At 42.2% G+C, this 12,635-nt stretch overlaps 1 protein-coding gene across 5 annotated transcripts in view; it reads left to right on the top strand.

The window, feature by feature from the left end:
- The window catches only part of PKP4 (plakophilin 4), a 147,769-nt gene extending 135,380 nt beyond the window's left edge, over positions 1-12,389 (top strand). For all 5 annotated transcript variants that reach the window (XM_061608711.1, XM_061608709.1, XM_061608710.1 and 2 more), the window contains 5 exons: positions 5,272-5,356; positions 5,486-5,603; positions 7,909-8,040; positions 9,381-9,454; positions 11,518-12,389. In XM_061608711.1, coding sequence (XP_061464695.1) covers positions 5,272-5,356; positions 5,486-5,603; positions 7,909-8,040; positions 9,381-9,454; positions 11,518-11,766 — 658 coding nt within the window. In that variant the 3' untranslated portion in view covers positions 11,767-12,389. The remainder of the gene's footprint in view (positions 1-5,271; positions 5,357-5,485; positions 5,604-7,908; positions 8,041-9,380; positions 9,455-11,517) is intronic.
- Positions 12,390-12,635: the final 246 nt, after the last annotated feature.

The raw sequence follows: 12,635 nt of genomic DNA, 5'->3' as shown, positions 1-12,635 counted from the left end.
CATGAAGAGCTGTTCCGGAGAATCGGGATTTACCAGACTGCTGTGGGATACAGCCTAGGAGACGAATAGGTGAAAATCAGAAGGTCACCTTGAACAATCAGAAGTGCCTTGCACTTGCATGAGGAGCTTTAAATCCAGACTAATTGTCCCAATGCAGATATTTCCCTTTGTGTGAGGATTCCTGCCCCACCCCTCCACCCCTATGCAATACTGTCACTGTTATTTATATTTATGGATCGCTTTTCTCACCAGGTGACCCAAAGCAACTTACATAACCAATTAAATACAACAGAATCCATAAAGCCTGAAAACATCTCTGAGAATTAAAAACCAAATTAAAACAAACACAATACAAAGAAAGGGCAGGTAAAAAGTCCTGCTCTACTAAAAGAGGTCATCAAGGGCCAAAGGCCTGGGTGTACAGCAAGGTCTTTGCCTGGCTCCTAAAGGTGGATTAAGATGGTGCCAGGTGTGCCTCCCTGGGGAGAGTGTTCCACAGCCAAGGAGCCAATACTGAAACGGCCCTTTCCCTTGTTGCTACCCTCCAAACCTCGGAGGGGCACACACAAAGATGGGCCTCCAATGGTGATCACAGGGTCTGGGTTGGTTCATATGGGGAGAGGCAGTCCTTGAGTTATTGGGGTCATAAGCCGCATAAGACCTTTATAGGTCAAAACCAACACTTTGAATTGAGCCCAGAAACCAATTGGTAGCCAGTGCAATCATGCCAGAATTGGTGTTACAGGTTGAGACCAACTTACCCCAGTCAACAATCTGGCCACCAAATTCTGCACAAGCTGCAGTTTCCGAACTGTATTCAAAAGCAGCCCCACATATAATGCATTGTAGTAGTCTAACCTAGAGGTTGCCAGAGCGTGGACAACAGAAGTTAGCCTATTCTTGTCCACATGGGGCACAGATGGTCCACCAGCCAAAGTTATTGCAAGGTACTCTATGCCACCAAGACTATTTGAGCCCCAAGTGACAATAATGGATCTAACTGTACCCCAAGCAATGTACCTTCTCCTTCAGAGGGAATGTGTCCCCCATCCAGAACAGGCCACATCCTATCCATCTGATCTAGGGAACCACCCACTAAACAGTGTCTCAGTCTTATCTGAATTAAGTTTCAGTTTACTGGATCTCATCTAGTTCATTACTGAGGCAAGGTGCCAATCTAGTACATCCACTACAGAGATGTAAAGGAGATGTTGTGCTGTGTGTCATCAACATATTGCTGACAATGTTCTCCAAAACTCCAGATGATCCCACACTTAGATGTTAAGTAGCATGGGATATAAGATCAAACCCTGTGGAACCCTATGCTGAAGGCTCCACTGGGCCAAACAACATTTCCCAAACATCACCCTCTGAAGATGACTACAGTAGGGCCCCGCTTTACGGCACTTCGCTTTACAGCGATTCACTGATACAGCAGTCTCAATTAGATGCAAGCCCCACTCATACAGCGCTTGTTGCGCTTTTACGGCGGTTTTCTGGCATCGTGTGCCATTCTATTAAATGAGTTCTGCTTTACAGCGGTTTTCACTTTACAGTGGGGGTCCGGAACGTAACCCGCCGTATGAGTGGGGCCCTACTGTATCCAAGTAGGACTGGAACCACTGCAAAGCAGTACTGCCCACCCCCAACTCGGACAGCTGCTCCAGGAGAACACCACGGTCAATGGTATCAAAAGCCTTGATCAAAAGAGAGATCAAGGAGAATTGATCTCCCTGTGTCTCTCCCAACAGGTTGTCATACAGGGTGACCAAGGCAGTTTCCATACTGAAACCTAAAACCTGATCGAAATCTATCTTAAATAATTGATTTCATCCAAGGGAGCCTGTATTCTGATCCATACCCACATGCTTAAGAACCTTGCCCCAAAGGGGGAGATTAACAACTGGTCAGTGGTTAGATTTTCTGAATCCAGGGAGGGTTTCTTAAGGAGTGGTTTTACCACTTCCTCCTTTAAACAGGCAAGGACCACTCCCTCTTATAAGGAGACATTAATCACTTCCCTGGCCAAGCTGACTGTCCCCCCTCTGTTAGTGTTATCAGCCATGAGGGGCGAGGGGCAAGAGCACCAGTGGTTGCCAGGACAGAGCCAAGCACCTTGTCCACATTCTCAACAACTAACTGAAACCCGTCCAACACAACAAGACAAGGCAGTATTCTAGACACCCCTTGAGATCCATCTGCTGTAACTATGGAGTCAAGTTCCTGGTGGATGCAAGCGATTTTATCTTCAAAATGCTTTGCAAACAGGTCACAGCCAGCCACCCTGGGTTCTACAACCTCCTTTGGGCCAGAATGTAAAAAGATTCTGAACAACCCGGTAATGCTTTGCTGGACAGCATAAGAAGGATGTAATGAAGGCAACAAAGTATACCTTCATTACTGCCTTCACTGCCACTGAGCAGGCTAGATAATGAGCACTCACCAGTGTTCAGTTGCATTTGTCCAGAGTTTTGAAGCTGTGTCGCAGCTTGTTTCATTACCCTAAGGTCTGAGGTATAACAAGGAGCTGAACAGTAGGAGAGGGTGCTCGGGCGCAATCATGTCAATAGCTCAGGCCAACTACATATTCCACAAATCAACCAGGGCTCTGACAGAAGTGCCAGTCATATCCGCTGGGAAATTCCCTAGAGCTGTCTGGAAACCAATTGGATCCATCAGCCTCTAAGGGTAGACCATCCTAATAGGTCCCCTGCCTCTGCAGAGTGGGAAAGGTGCTGAAAGCCTAAATCTCAACAGGAAGCGATCAGACAATGACATGGGACTGATGTTAATATCCCCCACTTTGAGTTCTCCCTCTTCCTGCCCAGTCGAGAAAACCAGATCCAGAATGTGGCTTCCCACATGTGTCAGGCTGATGACATATTGGGACATCCCCATGTTGGCCATGAAGGCCATGAAGTCTTGAGCCGCCCCAGAGTTCATGACCTCAGCATAGATGTTGATATCCCCCAGGGCTAACAGTCTGGGGGTCTTAAACGCTGCCTCTGAGATCATCTCTGTGAGCTCAGGCAGGGAGACCATTAGGCAATGAGACTGGCGGTGAACCAGCAGAATCCCTAATCTCTTCCAATTACCCTATACCAGCTACCAATTCTCTAGTTCTCCATTCAAGTGGACAGGAAACCTGGAGAGAGAGAGAATGAGAGGGGATCCCTATAGAGCACAGCAGCTCCCCCTCCCGGACCCTCGACTTTGCCCTGATGTTGAACTGTGTACCCAGGTAGGCACAGCTGGGTAAGAGCAACTCAACCCTGCTCACCCATCCAGGTCTCAGTAATACAGACCAGATTTGCCTCCTTATCCACAATCGTCATGAATAAGGGAACTCTGATTTAAAGCCAACCTAGTGTTCTGTAGCAGCAGTCACAGACCTGAGGTCTGGCTGATAGGACAACCACCATTCCTCAGACTAGAAAGGGAGTCAGCACGTGGCACAGCCACTAATTATCTGTGCCGTCTGCCCCTTACCTGGCCTGCCCCCCCATACCTCCCCTTGCCCAGAACCTCTACAGTTGGGACCCTCCTTGCACTCCCCACCTGCCCTTGGCTCAGACACATGTTTTCCTTCCCCCCAGAAAGATTCTGCTGTAAAATAGCTGGGTCCATCCCCATAAAGAAATTACACAAGGTCCATCCCCGTAAGAAAAAAGGGGAATCCGTCAGCAAAGGGCTGTCAGTCCAAGCAGCGGGGGTGGACCCTCTTCTCTCTCATTGTAAAGACCAGTGTTATCAGGCAGGAAGGTAGGATTTTAGGTGCGCAATTGCATGCAGGCAGAGCTGGCTAAACAGCTCACCTGTCCAGCAAGCCTTATTTAGAACATTTGAATCCCTCTTTTTGGCCATAATGGTGCTTCACAATAATAAAACAACACTTTTAAAATATCAGTTAAAACAACACTTAATGTAAAAGTACAATCAATAAATGTTTAAAAATACAATCGACTTTCTACCTCCACCGTCAGAGCCAGAATGCCTTTGAATACCATCTGCTGGGAATACAGGTGAGGAGAGTGCGCTTGTGCTCAGGTCCTGCTTGCGGGCTTCCCATGGGCCACTTGGTTGGCCACTATGAAAACGGGGCTGGACTAGATGGGTCACTGACCTGATCCAGCAGGCTCTTCCAATTACAGCAGTATGAAAAATGGCATATAAGCAATGGCACAATTTCCAAGCTCTTAAGCCTTCATATAAAATAAAACAAAAAAGGCACAGCAAAATAAAAAGGCATTTACTCCTTTCCAAAAAGAAAGGGTGGGTGTGTTACGGACTTCAAGGGAAGGAAATTTCTTGGTCTAGTGTGGGATCATTACCAAAATAAGCTCTGCTCCTCGTATAGAACGATCTAAATTCATGTTGAAACAAGGAGAAGAAACATGAAAAACAAAGTGGTGTTCAAGGGGCTCACACAGAAGGAGGTGCTCCTTTAAGATTCTCAGAATGCAGACTGTGTAGGACTTTAAAAGTCAAATCCAGTGCCTTGAATTTGGACACATAGACAGACTGGTAAAACTAGTTGTTTTAAAGCAGGTATAAAATGTTCACAGTAGCCTTCTGTTAGCAAATGGTCAGCCATATTCTGTACCAGTTTCTGAGTCATCTTCCAAGGGCAGCTCAACATAAAGAGCATTTCAGTAACCTAATTTAGAAATAGCCAAACTATGGATTACAGTTGCAAGATCCTTGTCTTCTAGCAGTTGACCCATTTGGCATAAGAACCTAAGCTGTTACAAAGCATTCCAGCTCGCAGCCATTTCTTGGGCATCCAAGAGCAATGCTGGGTTCAGGAGTACTCCCAAACTGCAAAACTGATCCTTAAGGGGGAATGCATCCCGCCCCCAGAACAGGCACATTTTCATCCATGCAGTTAACTGAATCAGCCACCACAATCACATCTCTCTCTTGTCAGTATTGAGTTTGTTTGTTCATCCTAATCCAATCCATCAGTGATTTCAAGCAGTCATGCAGGGAGATCACCCCCCAACCTGAATCCAACAAAAAGAAAAAACAGAATCAGGTATCATCAATATATCAGTGACACCAAACTCCAAATCCCCAGATTACTTCACTCAGTGGTTTCATGTAAACATTAAATAGCATGGTAAGTAATATCCATAGCTCTGGAACCTCACAGATAATTCTCATGAAGCAAATTTAATAATTTGGATAAAGCAGGATTTAATTTCCACTATATATAGTGGGTGTGCATGTCTGATAGTATGGTACACTAAACATAAAATCTTTACTTCTCAGGTCATCACTGAAGGTTGTCAAGGCAGCAGCCCAAGTGCTGAACACATTATGGCAGTATCGTGACCTCCGTAGCATTTACAAAAAGGTAACATACAAAAACTGTTCATACAAAAATTAGGATTCATTCAGATGCAATTCCCAATGAAATCTAAACTCCGTCTTCTAATGAAATGTCATTCATTTTTCATATGACCTCCTTTTTCTTATTCCACAGGATGGTTGGAATCAAAATCATTTTATTACTCCAGTGTCAACACTTGAGCGCGACAGATTTAAGTCACATCCCTCCTTGTCTACAACGAATCAGCAAATGTCGCCTGTCATTCAGTCTGGTCAGTCAGTAAACCTTTGCCTTTGCACGTGGGCAGATTTGATGTTATTTTCCCTGATCAGATCTTATGCGAACCTTTTAAAAACCTTTGGAGGTTTATTCTCGGTTTTTACTTCAGCATATCCTGTTCATATATAGTTGAGGACCTCTGGCTGGTTTTTTGGTATGACAGAATTCAATGAACAGCCTACACACTTTTAATCAGATACTTTACCCTCAACAGCACGTATACACCCTGATTCTGTGAGGGACAAAGAGGCAATATTTGCAATTGGGTCTAAACATATGGGGTACAAGAAATGGTCTTGCCACTGTAACTCATTGGTAAAGTACATGTTTGTGCATGCAGGAGGTCCCAGACTCAACCCCCTGCATCTCCAGATGCGGCTGAGAATGCCTCCCGACTACAGCCCTGGAAAGCTGCTGCCAGTCAGTGTAGATGACACTGAGGCAGATGGACTAATGGCCTGACTCAGTATGAGGCAGTTTCCTATGTTCTTATGAGCAGTGGGGTAACAAGGATCAAAGTTGGGGTTCAGAGGCCTCCACGTGTGCCTTGGAACTGGCCTACAGTATCAGCAGCATCTACATCTAGCCTAAAGGGCTTTTATGCTTTCAGCCTCCACACCAGGGAAAGGCACCCTATTATGAAGGGCCACGTTTCCTCAGAGGTTACCTGTTGGGGGCCACATGCTCGTGGTGGGCAGGGCCAGAACCAGTGATGGGCACAAGAGAGGAGAAAAGTGTTCTGGATTAACTGATCCAGAATAAAGACCATTTTCACCATGGCTTCCTTAGAGTAAAATTCCCAATCCTTTGCAGGTCTACTCAGAAGTAAACCCAATCGGGGGGGATTGGTACAACAGACCAATATAACTACTGCTCTGGAAAGCAAGTGAAAGTAATTCTTTCCTGACTTTAGTGTGCAGCTGACTGATACACAAAAATATATGGCAGAAGCCTACCAATTTGTTTTCAGACAGCTGGGGGTGGGGAGATTCTTTTCCCCAAGCCATGCAACTCACAAAAAAGTAGAACACACACACACCAATTTATTTTTATCAAATCTTACGGAATATTTAGCAAATACTGTTCCTTGTTCTGAAACTAGATAGAAAGGTGCGGGAGAAGACCAGAGAAAATAAGGGGGAAATGAGCAGAAAGGAGGAAGTAGGCATTGGGGGAGGTGCAGATTGCCACCCATGCTCCATACCATGGATACCTACATTCCGAAAAGATGCCACAGTATTACAACCCCACCTTGTAGCAAGGCATCCTTTGGTCAGCCCTCACACCTGGATTATACCTCAGACCATGAAATTCATCCAGAACCAAATGTGTCTGAGACAGTGCCAAGAAGAGGAGGAAAGCCTTTTCCAGGAGAGAGGACAGGGAGGGGCTATGCTGGGTGGAATGTCATGGACTCATCAGGCTGCATCCCAGGAACTGGATTGATTTTTAGTGCAAGAACTCCATGATCTTGCAGCCACAAGATGGTGGATGTATCCCAGTTGCCTGTTACATACCAGACTTCTTCCAAGCTCCCACAATGCAGCTGGGTGAGTCTGTGACTTAAGGTAAAAGCTACCCTGGACAATTGTTGGTTTTCTGTGGGAGTCAAACAGTATCAGCAAAGGGTAATATATAGGCAATTTACTTAAATGCTTATTCTTTCAGACACTTTGTAATGATGATATCTCAGGAGCTGGATAATCTGGAAAAAAGTAAAATCACAGAATGGCAAACTGCATGTCAGCCTGGCTTTTACAATCTCTTCAGCTTTTTTTTTTTTATAAACTAAAAACATCTGTACCAATTCCTTGGAGAGGTTCTACAGGAATATGTTTAGTTTTATTTTTTTCATTCAGACACAAGCCTTCATCATTAAAAGCTAGATTTATACATACTGCTGTACATTTATATCCTACTTTTTCTCCAAAGAGCTCAATGTGTCCTATATGGTTAGCTCCATGAGATAGGTTAGGCTGAGAGTTAGGTCATCCAGTAAGCTTTATGACTGAGTGAAAATTTGAGCCTGGGTCTCCACAGTCATTGTCATACACTCTTATCAATATTGACTCTAAATGCTGGTGCTGCAAATTTTCCTCCAGAGATTCCATATGAACGTTCAATGAGTTGCATTTGTTGTTACTTTTTCCATATGTCAAAAAGCTGTTACAAAGCTTTTCCAAACAATCCTCTACCTTTTCTAAACTTTTAGTCTGGCACTGATTCTCTCTCTCTGTCTCTCTCTCCCTCTCTTTGTTCTCCCCTCACCCCTCGCTCTTTTACCTCCTTTTCCCCAGTTGGAAGCACATCTTCATCACCAGCGCTATTGGGAATTAGAGACCCTCGTTCCGAATATGATAGGACCCAAACATCTATGCAGTATTACAATACCCAAGGTGATGGGATTGCACATAAAGACATCTATACTGGTAAGGGACCAGTGAGATGAAGATGAAAGTTTCAGATATATATCTTTTTATTTACAAAAGACATGTTTTGAATGAGAAAAACAGAGGAGAGGTTCCCAATGCATACAAAAGAAAAAAAGAGACAGAGTCACAGGAACAAAATGAAAAATAATAGTGAGTGAACAAAGAAAACAAAATAAGGCCACTGAAATATTAACAAATACTAAAATGTCCAAGCAATACAGTACAGTACAAGCAGACAACTGAAAGATAAAAACAGCTATTTTGTTTGATGCTCCTCTGCATCTGAATGCAATCAAAAAGTTTATAATGCCAATTTGCTGTGGTCCAGTAATGAAGAATTTTCAATCATCAACACCGAGTAGCTTCTTCATTATTGGATCACACCAATTGGCATTATAACCTATTGGATTGCATTCAGATATACCAGAGCATCTAACAAAATATAATAGGATTCATAGTGTTGATGTTTCCCTGAAAGGAAGAAATATTCACAAGAATATTGAGGCAATGGAGGTCTTTAGCAGCCATTCATGTGTGTACTCCATTTGTTGAAGAAGAAAAATGAATCAAGTTTCAGTCCAGATCTCATCCTATGTTTATTGGAGAATTGTTCTGTTGTCTATATGTGTTGTACTGTTTGGATATTTTCAGTGTTGTGCATAGCTGTTTTTTATTGTTTGTTGTCTGTTTGTACTGTATTGAATGAGAAAAAAAATCATGCAGCGAAAACAAAGCAAAGAGGGTCAGATCATATTCGAACAGTAGAAATAAAGTAGTGTCAAGTAATGAGTGTTATTCAAGTATCAATAGGTCTCTGCCTGTTTAAACCCATTTATAAAATATTTTACTGCATATTACTTTTTAAGAACCATATGCTTATCTTATGAATGTTGGCAAAAAGCTTTTATTGCATCATAGGTTATAACCCAAATTCAGCAGTAACCAATTCTAGCTGAGTGGCTTCTTGCCTTCTTGCTTTCATTTTCCTTCTGTCATTCAGAATAGCATCCTTATACAGCCGAGATTTATGAGGAGAGGGATGGAACCTGCAAGCCAGGTTTAGACTGAGAGACAGATTGTATACATCCAAATAAACCACTGAAGAAAGACGTCTCCCCATGGGGCTAGATGTACAGATGGCTGTTTCTAGAGGTTGTTGTGGCCAGATCCTGACCCCGCACTTGTAGCCTTTTTCTGCTAAGATGGAAATATTGAAATCACTTCATGAAATATATCACACAGTTCAGTTCTTCTTTCAGTGAAGTGTGAAAATTGACCAACATGGCATATGAATAAGCCAAAATACTGGTTTTAATACTCTTGCCATTTTCTTACAGGGTCCAGCAAGCCTTCACCAATTTATATCAGTTCCTATTCTTCACCAGCAAGAGACCAAAATAGGCATCTGCAGGTAAAAGCTGAAATCTTCATTTTAAAAGATTACACTATTGATCACAATGAAAGGATACATTTTTTTAACCTAATGGCTCTTAAACCATGTTCATTGATGGATTCCTGCTGCCTAAAGTAACTTTCTAACTTCAGGCAATGATCTCAGAATGCTATAATACCTGGATTGTGGCTGTCAATATTGCAACTACTGTGCAGCAGGCCTAGTAAAGCAAAGTTCCAGATATATACAAATATCCTATCCCACAGAAATCTTCTTTTGGGATCTTCCCTTTTTTCTTTCTGTAAAATAAAACTGCAGTGTATTATACAGAGTTTTCCATTTCCCTTTTAATCAACTCTTTCAGAACACACTATCTCTACCACAGGCGTCCACAACTTGTAAACTATTAAGCAGCCGTGTCTGGTAGCCCACCACCAGGCTCAATAAACTACCTGGTTTGCTGCCTGCAGGGGACTGCGCTAACAAACAGGGGAAATGTCAAACACCTGTCACGCTGCCACACATGGCTTGTGAGCTTTGTTCATTTTGGTGGGTCACAAGTTGAGTAATTCTGCCATCTTCCACCTGTCTTTAGTACCAAGTGGCCACGGATGCTGCACTTGTTTGCTTGCATCCAGTTCTTTGAAATGCACGATTTCAGCAGGCTTATAGTGGAATCCAGTCGGTCCTCTTGCACTCACAGAAGGGTTTTTGATCCAGCAGAGGCGTCTGCTAATGGAAGAGGAGGGGAGGCCATTTTTGCCCATTTTCCCTGCATCCCCTAGCACCCCCTGACAATCAGCTCTAGAGAGTTGGGGGATTCACCAGAACATGTTAGAAGATGGCATGGGAAAATGGAGGGAGAAGGGGAAATTGGCAAGTCACCTCCCCTCCACATCCGTTAGCAAGTGCCTTTACTGGATCAAAAGCCTTTCCATGAATGCAAAGGCACCAATTGGATTTATCCCTGAAATTCCAGGCTTCTTACCAGTTTGGCAACATAAGCTTTATTTAGTTCAGCAGTAGGATTGTACAAGTGACATGCACAGAGGGTTGAGCAACTTATGCAAGAAAGCCCTGAAAAGTCCAAATTATTTTCCTATAAGAAACAGTGTCTTGAGCAAAACAAAAATGTAAAGTGGACATTTATATCAAGGATTTATAACAAGTGCCAGATAGAAATTGAAGAAAGGACACAGGGTTACATCAAAGTGGTATGCAAAGCAACCTCAGAGTATAATTCTATAAGTAACATTTGCAAATTATGTATTATGATAAATGCAAATGAATCATTTCCCCACACAGGAATAACTAATTATGCATTCTTAAATAAGTACAAGTGGATAGGAGTGTAAAATTAGAAAGGCAACAGCACAACAAGATTTGTAATTAGCAAAGAATGAAAAAGGCAAAAAAGAAACAACAGTATAAGTACCTTTACCAAGAGGAGGTTGATGAAGTGCCACAGCGAGAGCCACTAATGGAAATGCTGGGGAAATAATGGAAGAGTTTGATCTGATGACTTTTATTTTGCACCTGTCTTTACTCTTAAAACTTTGTTCAAGACTCGGAGGAGCAGAACAGGAAAGAGCAAGTCAAATTTTTAAGATACCTTGAACCCAATCAGAATTGTAGAAAAATAAAATGGTAACAAGAAATGGAAATTCTTTACACATACAAAACAGATTGTACTAGCTGCAGAACAATTAGTGATTATTATATACAACAAAATGTGCAACAAAATGTTGCAGTGTGGTTTATTCCTTTTTTTGGATGCCAGAAAGCTAGCCATGCTCTCTTCCAGGCTACTCCATTTAATTCCCTCTTCTCTCTCCCTCTGGTTTTCCATTTCTTCCCCCCACTCCCAAACAGAAATATGGATCTGAACGAAAGTGAAGAAGATATAGTTTGGAAGTGGTTATATAAATGGTTTTATTTCTATGTGCAAAAATGTCACCACATGTCTCATGCTCAGCTGAATGGATCATTAGTACTTCATCTGTGCATAGGAATCTATTACATGGCTCCAAAAAACTTAGAATAAATTAAGGTCTTTTTTCTCTTTTTTGCTTTCTCAAAAGCATCAGCAGCTGTACTACAGTCAAGATGATTCCAACAGAAAGAACTATGATGCATACAGGTTATATTTGCAGTCTCCACATAGCTATGAAGACCCATATTTTGATGATCGAGTTCACTTCCCATCTGCTACAGATTACACAAAACAGTATGGACTGAAATCAACCACAAACTATGTAGACTTCTATTCTACCAGACGACCTTCTTATAGAGCAGAACAGTACCCTGGGTCACCTGACTCTTGGGTGTAGCATTATAAAGTCACAAAGAGGAGCATATCTAACCTTTTTTTGAAAAGAAATTGAGATACGGGTTTGCTATTTTGAGGGAGAAATGTGAAAGTGAATTACGAAGAAGGAAACAAGGAAGAGGGTTTTTTCTTCCCCCAAGGGGGATTATCTTGAAGATGGGAGAAAAATAGGAACAGAAATTGGAAAGGGAGGACTTTTGCTCTGTTTAGATGTTAGATCTAATTACTTGTAGTTCCTATAGTTTGGTAAAGGTGTGGGCAATGTGACGAAAGGTTTGAGAATTGAAGGAAAACAGATTTGGGTCATGTGTAGGTCAGATCAAATTACAGATGATTTTTTTAAACAATGTGAATAAAAGTCTTGTTCTCATAGTTTGTACAGAAATGAAATGAATGCCCTTCTTGTTTTACCACTATTACTAAATGTTAAGATTGTATGCTATCATGTCTTGTAAATTTCTTTGCAGTTGGTGTAAATATGGAAATGCCAGATTGGTTAGAAGTGCCATCATTTGTAATGCCGTGTGTCATTTTAAAACTGATTTCAAATGCTGACATCTTTTAAAGCGAGAGAAAGAGAGAACATACAAGGAATTGTTATAAATAAATATTTTGTTTTTAAAATGAACGGTGTAATTTTGAAGCACAACCCTCCAGTCCAGTATATCTGCACCTTTCTCATTCCCTGCCTTTTTCACGAAATACTTCACTGCCATTTTTTATTCTTATGGGGGGGGGGAATAAATGTGGACGTCTTATCCATGGAAAGGAGCTCCCTGCTCATTCTTCTTTATCTTCCGTGTTTACTGTTAAGGAACGAATACAGCAGATGTATATGTTCGTTGTGAGTTGTAAAATCAGGTTAAATAT

Source organism: Rhineura floridana, chromosome 2 (assembly GCF_030035675.1).
Source record: "Rhineura floridana isolate rRhiFlo1 chromosome 2, rRhiFlo1.hap2, whole genome shotgun sequence".
In the NCBI taxonomy this organism is placed as follows: Eukaryota; Metazoa; Chordata; class Lepidosauria; order Squamata; family Rhineuridae; genus Rhineura; species Rhineura floridana.
Note: the sequence above shows the minus strand (reverse complement) of the source record. Positions and strands in the feature narration are given on the sequence as shown.